Source organism: Anolis carolinensis, unplaced genomic scaffold (assembly GCF_035594765.1).
Source record: "Anolis carolinensis isolate JA03-04 unplaced genomic scaffold, rAnoCar3.1.pri scaffold_8, whole genome shotgun sequence".
NCBI lineage: Eukaryota > Metazoa > Chordata > Lepidosauria > Squamata > Dactyloidae > Anolis > Anolis carolinensis.
The window spans coordinates 5,724,219-5,742,471 of NW_026943819.1; the positions used below are offsets into that span (position 1 = coordinate 5,724,219).

At 40.6% G+C, this 18,253-nt stretch overlaps 1 protein-coding gene across 1 annotated transcript; it reads left to right on the forward strand.

Annotated features, from left to right (window-relative positions):
* Window positions 1-3,547: 3,547 nt before the first annotated feature.
* On the forward strand, window positions 3,548-14,061 carry mat2a (methionine adenosyltransferase 2A). Its single transcript, XM_003227899.4, has 9 exons — window positions 3,548-3,746; window positions 8,916-8,993; window positions 9,111-9,233; window positions 9,355-9,467; window positions 9,908-10,051; window positions 10,252-10,470; window positions 10,620-10,802; window positions 11,564-11,697; window positions 12,511-14,061. Exons 1-9 carry the CDS (start codon window positions 3,668-3,670, stop codon window positions 12,611-12,613), a joined length of 1,176 nt encoding a protein of 391 aa, XP_003227947.1. The 5' UTR covers window positions 3,548-3,667; the 3' UTR covers window positions 12,614-14,061.
* Window positions 14,062-18,253: the final 4,192 nt, after the last annotated feature.

Genomic DNA, 18,253 nt, shown 5'->3' on the forward strand with positions numbered 1-18,253 from the left:
CACCAAAACATCATGTTATACAACAAATTTGACAGAAAAAGTAGTTCAATACGCAGTAATGCTATGTTGTAATTACTGTATTTATGAATTTAGCACCAAAATATCATGATATATTGAAAATATTGACTACAAAAATGAGTTGGATAATCCAGAACGTTGGATAAGTGAGACTCTACTGTATCTATATTAATTTTTATTTTTGAAATTTGCCAGTAGTTGCTGCATTACCCACCCTTGTCTTATACTCGAGTCAATAGGTTTTCCCAATTTTGTGATAAGATTAGGTGCCTCGGCTTATATTCAGGTCGGCTTATACTCGAGTATATATGTGTAATTCTATGGCAGAATGTGACCCCTTCGTAAAAGGCTTCATTAGATTAATGCAAACATATCTATCTACCTATCTATGGGAAAGAATATATCAGAAAGAAAGAGTGCTTCTTGGAGGTTTCTTGGGAAAAGTGTATATTCATTCACCTTGGCTTTTCAACCTGGAATAGCAATCTATTTGAGGCCGAATGGCTCAGCCACCGGAAGAGCTGAACTCCACACAACCTTTGTTTCACAATGTATTCCAAGCCAACTTTTAAATCGCTTGGTCAGTTCACTTCTTGTTTTGTTTTCAGTGCTATTTACTGGAAGGGAATGCCAGATTTCTTTGAAATGGCCTGTTTTGGTGATAATACTATTCTAGGAAATGATGCTAAGGCCACTTTTGCTTTCACTTTCGCTTTCACTATATTTATTGTTTACCCAAAAGATTTTAATGACACAGCAAACAAGATAGATATGCTGGATTTCGTATCACAAAATCACAAGTCGAAAACTTCCCAAGTGTCTAGGACTGTATTATTATTATTATTATTTTATTGTATGACACAGCAAACAAGATAGATATGCTGGATTTCGTATCACAAAATTACAAGTCGAACACTTCCCAAGTGTCTAGGACTGTGTGATGTATTTTCGGATGATGCGTGCAGATCCCAGCAGGGTGGCCTTTTGCAGTTGGCAGATCGTGATTTTGTCAATGTCTATTGTTTCCAAATGCCGGCTGAGATCTTTTGGCACGGCACCCAGTGTGCCCATCACCACCGGGACCACCTGTACTGGTTTCTGCCAGCGTCTTTGAAGTTCAATCTTGAGGTCCTGATAGCGGCTGAGTTTTTCCTGTTGTTTTTCGTCAATGTGACTGTCACCTGGGATGGCGACATCAATGATCCAAACCTTTTTCTTTTCCACAACTGTGATGTCTGGTGTGTTGTGTTCCAGAACTTTGTCAGTCTGGATTCGGAAGTTATTATTATTATTATTATTATTATTATTATTATTATTATTTTATTGTATGACACAGCAAACAAGATAGATATGCTGGATTTCGTTTCACAAAATCACAAGTCGAACACTTCCCAAGTGTCTAGGACTGTGTGATGTATTTTCGGATGATGCGTGCAGATCCCAGTAGGGTGGCCTTTTGCAGTTGGCAGATCGTAATTTTGTCAGTGCCTATTGTTTCCAAATGCCGGCTGAGATCTTTTGGCACGGCGCCCAGTGTGCCGATCACCACTGGGACCACCTGCACTGGTTTCTGCCAGAGTCTTTGAAGTTATTATTATTATTATTATTATTATTAAAAACCCACTTGAGGGTGCAGTCTAAAACCACTTTAAGGTCCCTTCTACAATGACATATAATCTAGATTATCTGCTTTGAACCGGATTATATGGCAGTGTAGAGTAATATAATCCAGTTCAAAGCAGATACAGTAATGTGGATTGTGTGGAAGGGTATGAAGATGCCTTGGCTTGATGCAACGGGATCCCGGGATGTGCAGTTTGGCGAGGCCCCAGCCATCAATGGCAGAGAATGCACCTTTGCTAGTTGCATGCAGCCAAAGGTCTCATTGTATGCATGCATGTATAAAATTGTACATGCATGTATGAAATTGTACATGTATGTCTGCCATGTTCATCGCAACTTGATATTACTTTCATTCGACAGTGTAGATTCACATTGAGTCCAATGACACATATTATCAAATAAAGCATACCTAATTGTGTCATCATATGCATAAAAGGGTTGCTGTGAGTTTTCTGGGCTCTGTGGCCGTGTTCCAGAAGCATTATCTCCTGAAGTTTCACCCACATCTATGGCAGGCATCCTCAGAGGTTCTGACGTCTGTTGGAAACAAGGTAAGTGGGCTTTATATATTTGTGGGAGAAAGAACTCCTGTCTGTTTGAGGCAAGCGTGAATGTTGCAATTGGACAGCTTGATTAGCATTGAATGGCCTTGCAGCTTCAGTGCCTGGCCGGTTCCTACCTGGGGCAATCCTTTGTTGGGAGATGTTATCTGGTCCTGATTGACTCATGTCTGGAATTCCCCAGTTTTCTGAGTGTTGTTCTTTATTGTATTTTGAAAATAATTCTTATTGCGAACAAAGAGTAATTAAAAGAATTAAGATAGAGAAGTTGTTTTTCTTTTTACAATAAAAGTGGAGGACCATATAAGTTTAATTTATTATTATTATTTATTAGCGACATTTATATCCTGCCCTTCTCACCCCGAAGGGGACTCAGGGCGGTTTACAAGTATATATGCAAACAATATATTATACGACTATATTGCAATATTATTAGTAATACTGCATGTAATATAAATATACAATTATAATAGTGAATTATAATTATTATTAAATTGCATTACATTATATTATTATTATTACATGTATATACAATATATTATATTATAATATTAGTAAGAACAGTAGGAATAAAGAGATAGCAGAATAACGGTATAAACATTAAAAAAATTATATAGAAAGAATAAAGAATAAAAATAAAGAAAAAATTGGGAAAAAAGATTTAAAAAATTAGGGAAAATTTGTTAACCTCCAACCACTCCAACAACCACCATGTCAGAAAAATGAGATTGATTGATGCACCACAAATAAAAATGAATGTCCTAATCTTGCAACATAGCATCTACATTGTAGAATTAATGCAGTTTGATACCCCTTTCATTGCTATGGGATTCTTAGATTTGAAATTTGGTGAGGCCTCGGGCAGAGAAAGTTAAAGAACTCCCCTGATTGCAAAGTGCATTACTTTTGATATAGATACATAGAAATAAATGATTGAGATGGTCCATAGGTACACAGAGGTCTTTTTCTAAAGCCAACTCAGGAACGACTCAACTGCGCCTGCGCAATTTCAAGGCGCGATTCAAGGAAAGCAGACCCTGGGCGAATGGAAAGCGGTAGACGGAGGGGGGGGAGTGGAATTAGATAATAGAAAAATATATGTATTTTCAATTGCTCACAATGAATGATAATGAATCAGAGTCAAAATGGTGAACGGGAGAGTGGCTCCGTCCAAATGGTACGGAAATGAGCGACTATTCAGACACAATATAATTATCGTCTCCCCCTGATACAATTGGAATGGTACCGCCCTGCACCCCTGCTCTTGATTTGGCTCAAGTGGGGAAAAGGGGCGGAGACTTGGAGGATGGTGGGCGTGGCTTTGGGGTATAAATACCACCACAAGGGGCCGGCTCTCTCATTCTGAGATTCAGCGCCGGGCTGTCTTGCTAGCTAAAGCTTCCTCCGCGGAAAAGGGCCCTTCTCACTCGTGACCGCCTTGAAGCTCTTCCAAGATCTCTCCGACCATGAACGGATTGCGCGACAGCAGGATCGAGGAAGGCACCTTCCTTTTCACCTCGGAGTCGGTGGGCGAAGGGCACCCAGGTGAGTCTCTGAGGGAGAAAGATACCAGAATACCCGGATGCTCTGAATGGGAGGGGGAAGAGGGAGAGAGAAGAGAAAAAGACCCGGCTGTAAAGAGGCGGGAAGGCGAGAAGGAGCGCGCGCCTCCTTCAACGACCCCGCTGATTGGACGGCGGTCTGCTGAGCGACAGCTAAGGAAGTCCCGCCCAGCGCCGCTTTAAAGAAGCAGGAGGGAATTTTTTTCAAAAGGACTCAAACTCCCAGCATTCCTTCTTCACCACTTCCACTACTAGGGATTGTGGGTATTGTAGTTTTTTTAAAAGGAAAAGGAGGTTTTGGGTGATGGAGAGCAATATAAATGAGTTTAAGTAAGGACTGAGTTTAGTTTTTTTTAAAAAAGGACTCAAACTCCCAGCATTCCTTCTTCACCACTTCAACTACTAGGGATTGTGGGTATTGTAGTTTTTTAAAGGGAAAGGAGTTTTAGGGTGATGGACAGCAATATAAATGAGTTTAAGTAAGGACTCAGCTTAGGTTTTTTCAATGGTCTTTTTCGGAGCCCGGGTTGGTCACCATGGCAACGGTGACGAGGGCGTGCGCGGCCCCGCGGTCTTGTCGGGAGCGCGCGCGTTGCCCCGCATTGCAGGCGACCACGTGGTTCCCCGCATGGCAGGAAGGAAGGAGGAATGGAGGCATCCATGTTACAAAGCGGGTTGGGTTGGTTTCCTAAAAGGGAAAGGCTTGGATGCTCAGGGAAGGGCCTATTATATAATAGCCGAGTGCATTGTGTGATTCATGTATTCCTTTCTTGAGGGAGGGAAGGGTTTATTATATAACTATATATTTATTATTTATTTCCCTCATTTCTATCCCACCCTTCTCACCCGAAGGGACTCAGGGCGGCTCACAATCTGGCAAAAATTCAATGCCAATAATACAGTACAGGAAGATAAAATATAAGCAATTAAAAGTTGAATAATTAAACAAAAGACAATAAATACATTTTATACCATACAGTATAAAATCCTTGAACCATTCGTATATTATTAATATAGCATTTTTTTTCGTGTCAGGAGCAACCAACCGGAGTTGCTTCTGGAGTGAGAGAATTGGCCGTCCGCAAGGACGTTGCCCAGGGGGATGCCCGGTTGTTTTATCATCCTTGTGGGAGGCTTCTCTCATGTCCCCGCACAGTGCTGGAGCTGATAGAGGGAGCTCATCCGCACTCTCCCCGGGTGGGATTCGAACCTGGCAGCTTTCAGGTCAGCAACCCAACCTTCAAGTCATGAGGCTTTTATCCCCTTGGCATACAATATTAATAATATTATAAAGTAATACAGTATAATAATACACTATTCTAATGGTATGTATTATATGTAATATTGCCAATAATATTACAATATAGTGTTATATCCTCTGGTGGCTGAGTGTGTTAAAGCACTGAGCTGCTGAACTTGCAGACTGAAAGGTCCCAGATTCAAACCCGGGGAGCAGAGTGAGTGCCCACTGTAAGCTCCAGCTTCTGCCAACCTAGCAGTTCGAAAACATGCAAATGTGAGTAGATCAATAGGTACCACTCCTGCGGGAAGGTAGCGGCGTTCCATGTAGTCACGCCGGCCACATGACCTTGGAGGTGTCTACGGACAACAGTGGCTCTTCGGCTTAGAAATGGAGATGAGCACCAGCCTGCAGAGTTGGACACGACTAGACTTAATGTCAGGGGAAACCTTTACTTTTACCCATAGTGTTATAGTATACACTATAGCAGGTTACAGAATGATTAAAGCACAAACATTGTAAACATTATATAATAGGTATGGGCAAACTTTGGCCCTCCAGGTGTTTTGGTGGGCAGAAACACCTGGCTGTTAGGAATTGTTGGAGTTGAAGTCCAAAACACCTGGAGGGCCAAAGTTTGCCCATGCCAGTTCTATAAGTATACATATTTTTTAAAAGCTGCATATTAATGTTATTACGTTTATTTATATCCTGCTTTTTCTCTCCATAAAGAGACTCTAAAGTGGGTAATGTTAAAAGCATGACAATACATGTGAAAACATAAAAATATGAAAGCAGTATTAAAACATTATTAGTCTTCAAGAATTGAAGATTGAATTCATAAAAACATACAAAACCATAGCAGCCCCTGACATAGTTCTATAACATGCATATATTAAAATACACAGAACAGAGGTGAAACACAGGACACGGGTTTAAAATTAAGGATTGTGGCATATATTTGACCTAAACAAGGAGTGGATGCTCGGTGGAAAAGGGAGGCTTGCATCCCCATTGTCTTATTCCGCCATGATGTCTCTGCTTGCCTTGAAGGGAGCGGCGTTTCATTCTCAGGGCTGAAAAAGTGTGCTGGGAATGTTGTGTGTCTAAATATAGTCTTCATCCAGGACGGCTGGAGAAACCAGGAGATATGGATGCTGGGCTGAAACCCCAGCCATGTAGGCGTTTGCTGTGCTGCCGAAAAGGCACGGAAGGAAAGAGTGTCTCTTTCCGCCACAGACATAGAGCATTGGAGTCATGTGGCTCCCGCTGGGAAGAAGAAAAAAATCATCAGACCATTGCATAGCTCTCATTTTTTTCAACAGTATAGAAAGCATCAGGCATAAAAGAAGCCCATTTTAGGGCTTCATTGATTTCCAAGCCGCATTTGTCTTTCTTCCTTAGTAAAATGAACCACTGTAATGTGTGCATTCCTTGATTGTGGAAAAGAATCACACCAAATTATTTGTTTATAGAATCATCATTAGAAATTACCAAGTCGAATAAAAGGTCACCTGGTCTTACTAATTTTGCCATCTACACTGCCCTATATCCCAGATTCTGATCTCAGATTATTTATTTTAACCTGGAATATACAAGTCTCCACTGCCAGATAATCTAGGGTCATATCCTGGGATACAGGGGCTAGCATAATTCTTGGAATCTTTAAAAAGGGAGTTGATGAATTGGAGAGAGAGACTGTCAGTGGTTGCTATTCATGGTGGTTATAAATTGTTTTCTTTTACGTTCCTCAATAAAGTGCCAGCATGGTTAGGCCGTGACTCTGGAGACCTGCTCAGCCATGGAAACCCACTGGGTAACTGGGGGGGGGGGGGGGGAAGTATCACAACACTCATAGAAAAAGGCTGTCCTAAGTTGGAAACCGCTTGAAGGCATAGGACAGGAATATTTCCAATATCAGTTGCTAGAATAGATGTGAAGATATTCTGTGTATGAATTGCATATGGGCTTCTTCTGGGCAATCAATTAGCAACTGTTACAAGAGTGCTGGACTCAGAAAGCTTTTGGACTGGTACAATATTTTTGTATATAACTAAATATAAGTGGTTATCTGCCTTAAATGCCATTGTCACCTCTAGAAAAACTGCTAAACATCTGTAACCTGAGTGGTTACTTAGCAGTTCTGCTGATCTTTACATTATAGATCTATGTAATATGTGTCCCATTAGTACTTGTTGTTCTTGATCTAGCAGATTATGTTTTCTGTCTCAAATGTAGTCTCATTTGGAGATGCTGCTTCCATTGATTATCCTCAATTGTCACCTTTTTGAGCCCTCTGGATGAGATGTTAGGTGGCACTGTTGTTCATGTGTTTTGTATAGTAAATGTTTCTGTCTTTAGCACATTTTCAGCTATAGAGATTTTGATCCGACTTGTAGGTAGATATTAACTGTTGTGAGGTATGTTCTGCCCTCAGACAATTGTGGGCTTGTTAACAAAAGATCCTCCCCATAGATGCACAGCAGAGTAACTTATTAGCAGCATCGTGACTCAGCACTAGTAGCCAAAAGTGATTAAAAAACAAACACACAGACCAATGTTATCTCTTCTTTTGTAATAAAATAATATGGTTGCAATATTTACAAAAACAAGGTTTCCGTAACACACACAAAGTTCTTTCTACTTCCTTCTTTGCTTCCACGCTGGGCTGCTTTCTCATGTAGATAAACAGCTTTGGTTTCACAGAGCCTCCTCTCACACCGAACTTACACAGCAGCCTCCACACTAGAGCTACACGTGTAAAGCCTTTAACCTGGGGCTTCTCTCAATGAGGCTTACTAAGCTACAGGCACACCTGCTTATATTGAACTTCAGCTTTTGCTGAGTCATTGCATCTATTTAACCCTTTCAGTGCTTGACTCACATTGTTGTAATTAAAATACCTAGTTAATTTTTAATATCTCTAACAGTTTTGAGGCTGTGGATCACATATAAATACAGTGTTTTGTATAATAAATATTTATTTGCTACTTTTATATGCCGCCCTTCTCACCCCGAAGGGGACTCAGAGCAGCTTACAAATTAAATTTACATACAATATATTAGCATAGTACAATACTGGCAATAAATTACTATATTGTACTATATCAATATATTGTAATATTAGTAATACATGTAAAATATAATATATAATATTATATTGTATTATTAGTATTGTATCGTATTACAATATAATATTATGAATATTATATGTATATATATGTTATAATTATTAATTAATGTAAATTATATTGTAAATGTTTCTGGCTATAGCACATCTTCAACTATAGAGATCTTGATAAGACTTACTTGTAGGTCGATATTAACTGTTCTGAGGTATGGTGATCAAGTTGGGTTCATTGTGTCTGGGTGATGAGTTCTTTGTTTAAACTCGTTCTGGTTTCAGGGAATCCATTGCTTAAATTTGTTTCTTGGTTATGTGAAGGTTCTAAATAACTTAATTAGTATTTTGTAACCAGGTGCCTTTACAACTTGTAAATGGCAGTATTGCAGCATCTTAATAACAGCAAGAGTTATAAGCATTTGGGAAGGATGACTAACCATGCGTGTGTCATAGAAGTAGGAGAAGGGTATGCCTTGAAGGTACTAACTGAATGTGGAGGCTTGACATTTATGTTCTTACTAATTGAACAGTATGATGTTGAGATAGAAACTATTGGGGAATGCAGCTGTCGGGTTTATCCAACATCTTCACTTATCCAATGTTCTGCCAGCCCATTTATATTGGATAAGCAATTCTACTGTGTATATATGTTTAAATTAAAGGGCAGTCTTAGAAACCAGTTATATGTATTTTCTGTTACTTAACGTAACTTTTCCTTTGTATTGGTTGGAGTTTTAAAAATAATAGTGGCTTTGAATTGGAAAGTAACTGAACCTTTCTGATTTCAGATAAAATTTGTGACCAGATCAGTGATGCTGTTCTTGATGCCCACCTTAAACAAGACCCGAATGCCAAAGTTGCATGTGGTGAGTGTTCTCTTTCTGTTGTGAAGAGAAACTGCTTCTGTTGGGAGTGTGGTAGATGAGCGCCATAGTTCTTCTGCACTTAGGACTGACGGATGTCAATTCTCTTTTTTCATTTAGAAACTGCTGCAAAGACCGGGATGATCCTCTTGGCTGGAGAGATTACGTCTTCGGCTGCGGTTGACTATCAGAAAATTGTTCGTGAAACAATCAAGCACATTGGCTATGATGATTCCTCAAAAGGTAGGTAGATTGACTGTGTATTAGGTCTCCTCTTTGTTTCTCATAGAAATGCATGGTGTTTTTTTTTTGTTTTTTTTTGAGATTGTTGCCCTAAGTTTAAAACGTTTTGTCTATATTCTAGGCTTTGACTACAAGACATGCAATGTGTTGGTTGCCCTGGAGCAGCAGTCCCCTGATATAGCTCAGGGAGTCCACCTTGACCGAAAGGAGGAGGATATTGGTGCAGGTGACCAGGTTGGTGTTAATGAGTTGTAGAGTCATCTTAAATTGTACATAATCGCCTAAGATGTCATCTTGAAGAAGAGGGCAGGAAGACATCATTCCACCATGTCTCCTGTGTCAAAATAATAATATATAATAATCATATTATGCTATACTAATAATATAATGTATATGCATAATATAATATTAATAATGTTATAATGTAATGCAATATAATAATACATTATTATAATTGTATATTTATATTACATGTAATGTTGCTAATAATATTGCAATATAGTGGTATGGTACAATATAGTAATATATAATGCTTGTATTGTACTATACAAATAATATATTGTATGTACATATGACTTGTAAGCCACCCTGAGGCACCTTCGGGGTGAGAAGGGCAGGATATAAATGTTAATAAAAAAATCTACAGAAGTTAAAAGTTCTTATTTTTGTGTTAGGGTTTGATGTTTGGCTATGCTACGGATGAGACCGAGGAGTGTATGCCCCTGACCCTTCTCTTGGCCCATCAGCTTAATGCGAAGCTGGCAGAACTCCGTCGCAACCATACCTTGCCCTGGCTGAGGCCAGATTCCAAGACTCAGGTAAGAAGTGTCCCAATTTGTATCCACTACTACATCTTTGGAAAAGTCAAAGAAATGAGGTTTCCACACAGTAGAAGAGTGTTGTGGATATTTCCTATGAATATTTTTCTGTCCAAACATATGGAAATACTTCTGGAACATGGCCACACAGCCCGGAAAACACACAACAACCCTTAATGTTCCCATTGACTTCTTTTCAGGTGACTGTGCAGTACCGACAGGACCGGGGTGCTGTCATCCCTATTAGAGTCCATACAATCGTTATCTCTGTGCAACATGATGAGAAAATTGGTCTGGATGAAATGAGGGATGCTTTGAAGGAAAAAGTGGTCAGAGCTGTCGTACCTTCAAGATACCTGGATGATGATACTGTCTACCACCTGCAGCCCAGTGGACGTTTTGTGATTGGTGGCCCCCAGGTATGAAGAGGGTTTGGGGTTGTGTATATGTCATTGGAGGGAACCAGTATTTGGGTGGATGTCACTAGTTTCTGGGATATCGCAGCTACAGCTGTATGATTCAGGGAAATGGCTGCCAAAGAGATGACCAGCATAATTTGTCCTTGCAGGGAGATGCGGGCTTGACTGGCCGGAAGATTATTGTGGACACCTATGGAGGTTGGGGAGCTCATGGAGGTGGTGCTTTCTCTGGTAAAGACTACACAAAGGTTGACCGTTCAGCCTCTTATGCTGCTCGCTGGGTTGCAAAATCCCTTGTAAAGTCTGGTCTTTGTCGGAGAGTGCTTGTTCAGGTACGTTTTCACACTTTGCTTCTTGGCTAGAAGTCATGAGTATCTCTGCATGGCAATGTTAAATGCATGCTCTGGTTGACCTTAAAGGCTGAAACAAGTCTCCTTTGAAAAATAACCTATTTTGTTTACTCACAAATGTGAGTAAACAAATTACTCGCAAATGTAATTCACCATACAGGCACATTTCTTATTGAAGTTCAGTTATAGGTAGGATGTAGTTCTGTGTGTTGAGTACATAGGGTAACATTCTTAATCAATAGGCCATATTCTTTAGGTGTAGTTGTACTCGCTGAAGCCCAAAAGTCATACTTTTCTACTGAAGTCCAAACGGCCACATGCATCGACCTCACTGAGGTGTAAAACACACTGAATACAAAATGGAGTCCTGAGTCTGAACATGCTCAGTACATTTATATGTCTGTAACCCCTCCCACACCAAATAGGTACAGGCAAACTGGCAAATCAACATACACATAGAATATTAGGTTAGCAAATATATACACTAACAAATGGTAACAGTCCTGGGAGGTTGCTATTTCCAACAAACGTAGTGCAGTGTTCATAATTTTTCCTAAAATCTCAATGAAGAGTTAAATCCTGAACTGGAAGTTAGAAAGGAAGTAAACATGGGCTGAAAGTAAATTAGAGTAAGAAATATACTGAAACATTGAATATTAATGTTATCTGGGAAGGTAAGGCTTGCAAGAGTGAAGCTGCTGTGTGCTTCAATGTCTTGTGCTTTATATTAACTTTGCTCTCAGGTTTCCTATGCTATTGGAGTGGCCCACCCATTGTCAGTCTCAATTTTCCATTATGGCACCTCCCAAAAGAGTGAGCACGAGCTGCTAGAGATTGTGAAGAAGAACTTTGACCTGCGCCCAGGGGTCATTGTCAGGTAAAATATGGTGTGCATGCGCATGTGTAAAGGTGGCTGCTTAGGAGGCCAAAGAGGGTGGGTTTATTACACTTAAACAAGATACGGCCCTGAGTCCCCTCTGGGAGCTACAGTGGAATATAAATAAAGTTTTATTATTTTTATTATGGCCCTTGAGCAAAACTGCTGGAACTACTATGGAGAATGAAAGCACCCTACTAAATGCTAAATGTTCTGGATTGTGAGGATCATGCAAGCTAGGGATTTTGGTACAAGGGTGATGACGTTTCCCCCTTTTTGGACAGTGCAGATGAGTGAGTTAATGCTGATCTTTACAGGCCCTTAAGCCAGCTGTTAGTTTTAAAACATTTTAGAGGCCTGCTTTTGGTATGATGTTTAGCCAGTTACGTAAGGCAAACAGGTTTAAGCTTGCCTTGTTGAACATCTAGAGGTCCAGGGTGACGTTTGGGGCCGCTTGAGTCTGTATACAGAGCAATTCAGAACTTCTGGGAGCTTCCAAGTTCTGAGTGGCTTGGTTTGGAACAAAAGCTAGCGATTCAGATAGGAGAGTAACATCCCAATAAGGTGATCTGCAGCCATTCGGTAAGTATTCTGTACTGTCAAGTTGAGCCCAGGGGCTGAGATTAACTTGGGATGCCTCCGCATCTTTTGCTTGTGGGAGCTGTGTGGAGAGAGTTTGATTCTTTACAATCCCACCATTGATCTATGGTTTGGGCTTGCGGCCTTGATCCTCTCTGTGGCCACTTCTGGTATCGCCGCTGTTGCTTTGCTTGGTCAATGCACTGTGTTGAGTTACGGACTTGTATATTCCAGGGATCTGGATCTGAAGAAGCCTATGTATCAGAAGACTGCAGCCTATGGTCACTTTGGTAGGAACAACTTCCCATGGGAAGTGCCCAAAAAGCTCAAATACTGAACATGTTGGGGCTTCTTTCCCCAGACCTGTTGGTGTACTTTACAGAGAAACCTCCAGGCTATTATTCTGTGGGAAAGAACCCTGTTCCAGAAATGATCCTGTCCTTTTCTGCTCTTAACTTGGCACACTTTTTGTCAATTGCCATGAATATTAGTCCTCTGGGGGACCTCAAATTGCACTGTGCTTTCTCCTCTTTCCGGTGTGCTTGACCTGTAAGTAAAGCCAGTTGAGCATAGGCGCTATATGTAATCCCTAGAGAAGAACAGACGATAATCAAGGCAATGCTTCATTTGGTCTAATCTTTGTGTTGCCCAAAGGCTAACAACAATCTCCCCTTCAAAACAAAAATGCTTCCCCTGTGGTGCGCACAGTCTGTTCAGTGCCACGTACTTGGTCCAGATCTAGAGCAGCATGCTGCCGTGACTTGGCTCTAATGAGAGTATCAAGCCCACCTTTTCCTTCCACCCTTTTGATCACCTGAGAGCCATGACTCTTGTAGCAGACAGCCTTGCATGCAACGCCAGTTCCACTCCAGTCGAATGCTGCTTTTAATTCAAGGCAGTTCTGGTCTGACAACAAATGGTATTAGGCCCTTAAATTGAATCAGCACCATGTTTTAATCATTATCCTATTACCTTCCTGGGGATGGGTGGGGTGGGGCAGGAATATTAATGAACTTATATCAAGATCCTATGCACCCGTTTTAGCACTAGCCAAACCTCACCAACCTTATTAGGCAGACTTTTGGCCAACCTAGTGGCATTATTATCACAGAGAAGTTGCGAAATCATACCCAAGGTCTGTAGGCTGCACACTTTTTGGCACCTGGAATATATTTTTTATTTCTTTAGAGCCAAGAACTTCATGTTGCACAAAAATTCTGAGGGGTTTATTTCCAAAGCCAAGTTCCACACTGCGTTCTGAAGTCCTGGTGTAGCTACAGAGAAACCAGTTCTCTTCAGAATGCAAATGCATTTGGAAAAAGATGTGGCTGGCAGAGGGAAGGCCCTACATACTTGAAATTTTTTAATAATTGCTTATTTATTGTGTTTGGGACCGGGTGTGAGTACAGAGAAGCCCTTGTCTCAAATGGCAGCTTTTAAACTTGGTTTTGACTCCACCACCAATTCCTTGACCGTTCCCAGCACTCCCTGGTAGGCCAAGGTGTCCTACAGAAAAGCCTTGGGTCCCATCCGCCAGGGGGTCTGGCTCTGTAAAACAGGGGAGGGCCGTGCTGCGGGGGACTGGCCCTGGGAGGGGCTGACTTGGCCGGTGTGGTACAGAGAAGCCGGCTTGTTTACTTACCCGTCCCACGGCCAGTGTCCTGCGCAGGAAGTGCCTTTTGCGTTCCACTTTTTTTTTCTGGGCGTTTACTACATGTGTCTGGTTCTTGAAATTCCAACATAATCTAAAAGAATCTTAATAAAAGTGCTAGGTTCTATCTTAAATGTGTTGTGTCTCTGATCTGAATGGTGAAGCATTATGCGGATTTCAAGGCTTGGAGAAAGGTTTGTACGCTACTTAGTCTTCATGTCCTAAGAATTGTCATCACTTCCTAAGTGTCCACAGTGCCAGTTGCAAAACAGGATGACATAGATTCGTACCAATGACACTGGACCTCAAGGTAGATGATCTCTGGTGACAGCATGGAGAAAACCATGGGGCTCGGTTATCCATTTGCAGAAAAGAACTTGCAGCCATCCAAAAACACTGATCTGTATCTAATACCCTGAGAAATGCTGCCTTTAAGGACTAAGAATGCCGTTGGCTAATTTCTCTTGGACTAATCACCAGGAATCTTAAGGGCTGGCCTGGATGCAAAATGGTGTCCTCCCATATCAACAGCTCATAATTGCATGAGGCAAATTTGTGAGTAGTACACAAATTCCACCCCTTGCTCTAATGTCTCAAACAATCCATAGTGTGCTTTCAATTTGTTTCTGACTACCAAAATGGACCTATTCTGGAGTTCCCTTGGCAAGATTAGATCATTATGTATTGGGATTGATGTTTATAATAATTTTATTCTTATACCCCGCCCCATCTCCCCGAAGGGACTCGGGGCGGCTTACAATAGAACAATATAAAAACAAGCAGTAAAACAAATCAAACAATAAAACGAGTTATAAAAACACATACATCATGATAAAATGGATAAGATCTGTAGGAAACTGGGCTAAAGTGCTAGTTATGTCAATTTAATGTTTACATTAAATGTCTGATACAGATTGCTCTTTAAAAGAGACAGTTAATATCTGGGTAGTTGCCAGACATGCAGTAGGGTCTTATTTGTTTTCTGGGCTCTATGGTTGTGTTCTGGAAGCATTCTCTCCTGACATTTCACCCACATCTATGGCAGACATCCTCAGAGGTTGTGAAGTTGGTTGGAAACTGCAAAGGAGTTATATATATCTGGCCAGGGTGGCATAAAGAACTCTTGTCTGTTGGAGACAAGTCTGAGTGTTGCAATTAATCACCTTGATTAGCACTGAAAAGCCTTGCAGCTTCAAGGCCTGGCTGTTTCCTTCTTGGGGGGGGGTCCTTGGTTGAGAGGTGTTAGTTCTCAAGTTTATTCGTGGGGAAGAATGTACAGGGTAGAGCTGAGAAGGCAGCTTCTTGTGTGACCACAGGTAACTGCATGTCCTGCAAGACAACTTCTGATTCATTTCGATTGCAAGAATATATACACCGGTATTTTGGGACATCCAAAGACCCTAAGGGTTACCTCACATCTACACCTTACGTATAGTGCAGTTTTTGACCACAGTAATACAGAAGGGCAAGGAGCAAGGGCCAAGGGTTGGACTGGGTCTCGAGAGCCAGATTTGTATCCACTCTGCTGTAGAAACCTACCGGATGACTTTGGGCCTTCATGGAAAACTGCCGAATTCTGAACAAATCTTGCCAAGAAAACCTGTGATAGCTTCATTATAAGATAGAAAAGACTTGAAAGCACATGACAACAAACATGGTATCCTAAATGCTTTGAAAACACCAGATCTCAGCTTGAAAGCTAAGTAGAGACTTGGTTAGTACTTTGGAGAGGATCCTTTAAGATCTCAAGTTATAGGACACTACTTTTCAAACAGATTTTTCCCCACTGTAGGGACTACCACCATGTTGCTTGCTCTGGCTGCAATTGTTTTCTTTCTTTCCTGAGGTCTTCTGGAGTTAGTTGCTAATGAGCAGGGGCCAGCACTTTAGTCCTGCCATAGGCTATTTCAGAGGAATCCTTGTATTAAAAATTGAGCCCCCGGTGGCGCAGCATGTTAAAGCACTGAGCTGCTGAACTTGTGGACCAAAAGGTTGCTGGTTCGAATCCGGGGAGCAGAGTGAGCACCCGCTGTTAGCCCCAGCTTCTGCCAACCTAGCAGTTTGAAAACATGCAAATGTGAGATCAATAGGTGTAGGTAATGGCGCTCCATGCAGTCATGCCAGCCACATGACCTTGGAAGTGTCCATGGACAATGCCGACTTTTCGGCTTAGAAATGGAGATGAGCACCAACCCCCAGAGTCGGACATGACTGGACAATGTCAGGGGAAATCTTTACCTTTTTACCTGTATTAAAAAAAACCAATGGACTGTATGGTATCAACATAAAGGCAACATATGAGCAATAGTATGCACATAAGGGAGATACATGTATAGGCCACAAACATCTTGATTTCAAAGGATGCCATTTGTACATTGGAGTTTTTGGCATGGCAAATTTTGACATTTCTCTGCACCTACCATTGAAGACTCCATGTTTGGGATGTGGATATGGGCCTCGTTCTCTGAGCCCAGGACAGTCAAATGTCTGACCCAATGTGCTACAGTCTGTGCAACAGCTCATCCACTTAAAGCCTTTAAGCTGCTTTTCCTAAAGCTGTCATTGTCCCAGAGGAGTGGGTCCTCAAGATACTTTCTCTGCCTTGGCTGCACCAGGAGACAACTGTTGCTTTATTGTCAATTGTGTGGCTTTATTACGAGAGTGTAGGAGCCTATAGAAATTCAACTTGGCCAAGTAACAATAGTCCTATGGCTCCAGTATAATAATCCGTGCCACCCACTGTTGTTGGGGTGAAGCAGCACTTTGTGTTGGTATAGGGACCAACTGTTGATTAATGCCATTTATATATTCTTGGAGCCCCTAGTGGCGCAGCGGATTAAACCACTGAGCTGTTGAACTTGCTGACCGCAAGGTTGGCGGTTTGAATCCAGGGAGCGGGGTGAGCTCCCGCTGTTAGCCCCATCTTCTACCAACCTAGCAGTCCGAAAACATGCAAATATGAGTATAGCAATAGGTGTAGGTAACGGCGCTCTATGCAGTCAAGCTGGCCACATGACCTTGGAGGTGTCTACGGACAATGCCGGCTCTTCGGCTTAGAAATGAGATGAGCACCAACCCACTGAGTTGGACACGACTAGGCGTAATGTCAAGGGAAAACCTGACCTTTTTCTCTGTTTCCAGTGTCCTCAATTTTCACCTGTTGTTCAGGTCAAAAGCCCTTTGCCTGCTGCCTATGTGTAGACCAACTTGGTCATTGCCACTACCTACCATGTGTGAATAAATTGTCAACGTGCTATGCTAATTATATATATCATACAATATGGTATACAATAATTTATAAATATATATTGTCTATACATATTATAATGTAATACAATATAATACTAATCTATATATATAAAAGAGTGATGGAATCACGGCAGAGGACAAAACAAAACTAAACACCCCACAACCTCAAAAATTGACAGCACAACCCCTCATCCACACCTCTGGGTTGATACAACAAAAATAAAAGAAAAATAAAGTCCTAATTAGAGGGCGAAACAATCAGGGCCAGCTAACACCTCCCAACAAAGAATTCCTCCAGGCAGGAAGCAGCTAGGCTTTGAAGCTGCAAGGCTATTCAGTGCTAATCAAGCTGCCCAACTGCAACATTCACACTTTCCTCCAACAGACAAGAGTTCTTTCTCCCACCCACAATGCTAAACTAATATAATGATAACTATAATGTAATATAATATGATATACAATTATAATAGTGAATTATTATATTTATATAACATATAATATTACTAATATTGCAATATAGTGGTATAGTACAATATAGTAATTTAAAGCTTATATTGTGCTATGCTAATAATATATTGAATGCACATTTGATTTGTAAGCCACTCTGAGTCCTCTTTGGGTGAGAAGAGCGGGATATAAATGTTGTAAATAAATAAAAAAAAAATAAAAAAACATTTGGTTGAGATAGCGCTTTTAGTTCTGGACAATATACTAATAATACAATATAATAATATATTACATATTAGATGTAATATTACTAATATTACAGTGTACATTATATTATATTACATTATATAATATATATGTAATAAATTATATTACAATATAATATTGGGATATAAATGTAGTAAATAAAAATAAATAAACATTGGGTTGAGATAGTGCTTTTAGTTCTGGACAATATTATACTAATAATACAATATAATTATTATATATTAGATGTAATACTAATAATATTACAGTATACAATATATTATATTATATATATGTAATAAATTATATTACAATATAATATTACAGTATACAGAAGGGCACTGGCCTCCTTTCAGTGCGCAGGCGCACTAGATCTGCCTATGT

What these genes read in the sequence shown, in the direction of transcription:
- mat2a (XM_003227899.4), top strand. Translation starts at nt 3,668, where the DNA reads ATGAACGGATTGCGCGACAGCAGGATCGAGGAAGGCACCTTCCTTTTC. An exon ending in GGTGGGCGAAGGGCACCCAG is followed by an intron (nt 3,747 to 8,915) that starts GTGAGTCTCTGA and finishes TTCTGATTTCAG; the next exon opens with ATAAAATTTGTGACCAGATC. An exon ending in ATATTGGTGCAGGTGACCAG is followed by an intron (nt 9,468 to 9,907) that starts GTTGGTGTTAAT and finishes TTTTTGTGTTAG; the next exon opens with GGTTTGATGTTTGGCTATGC.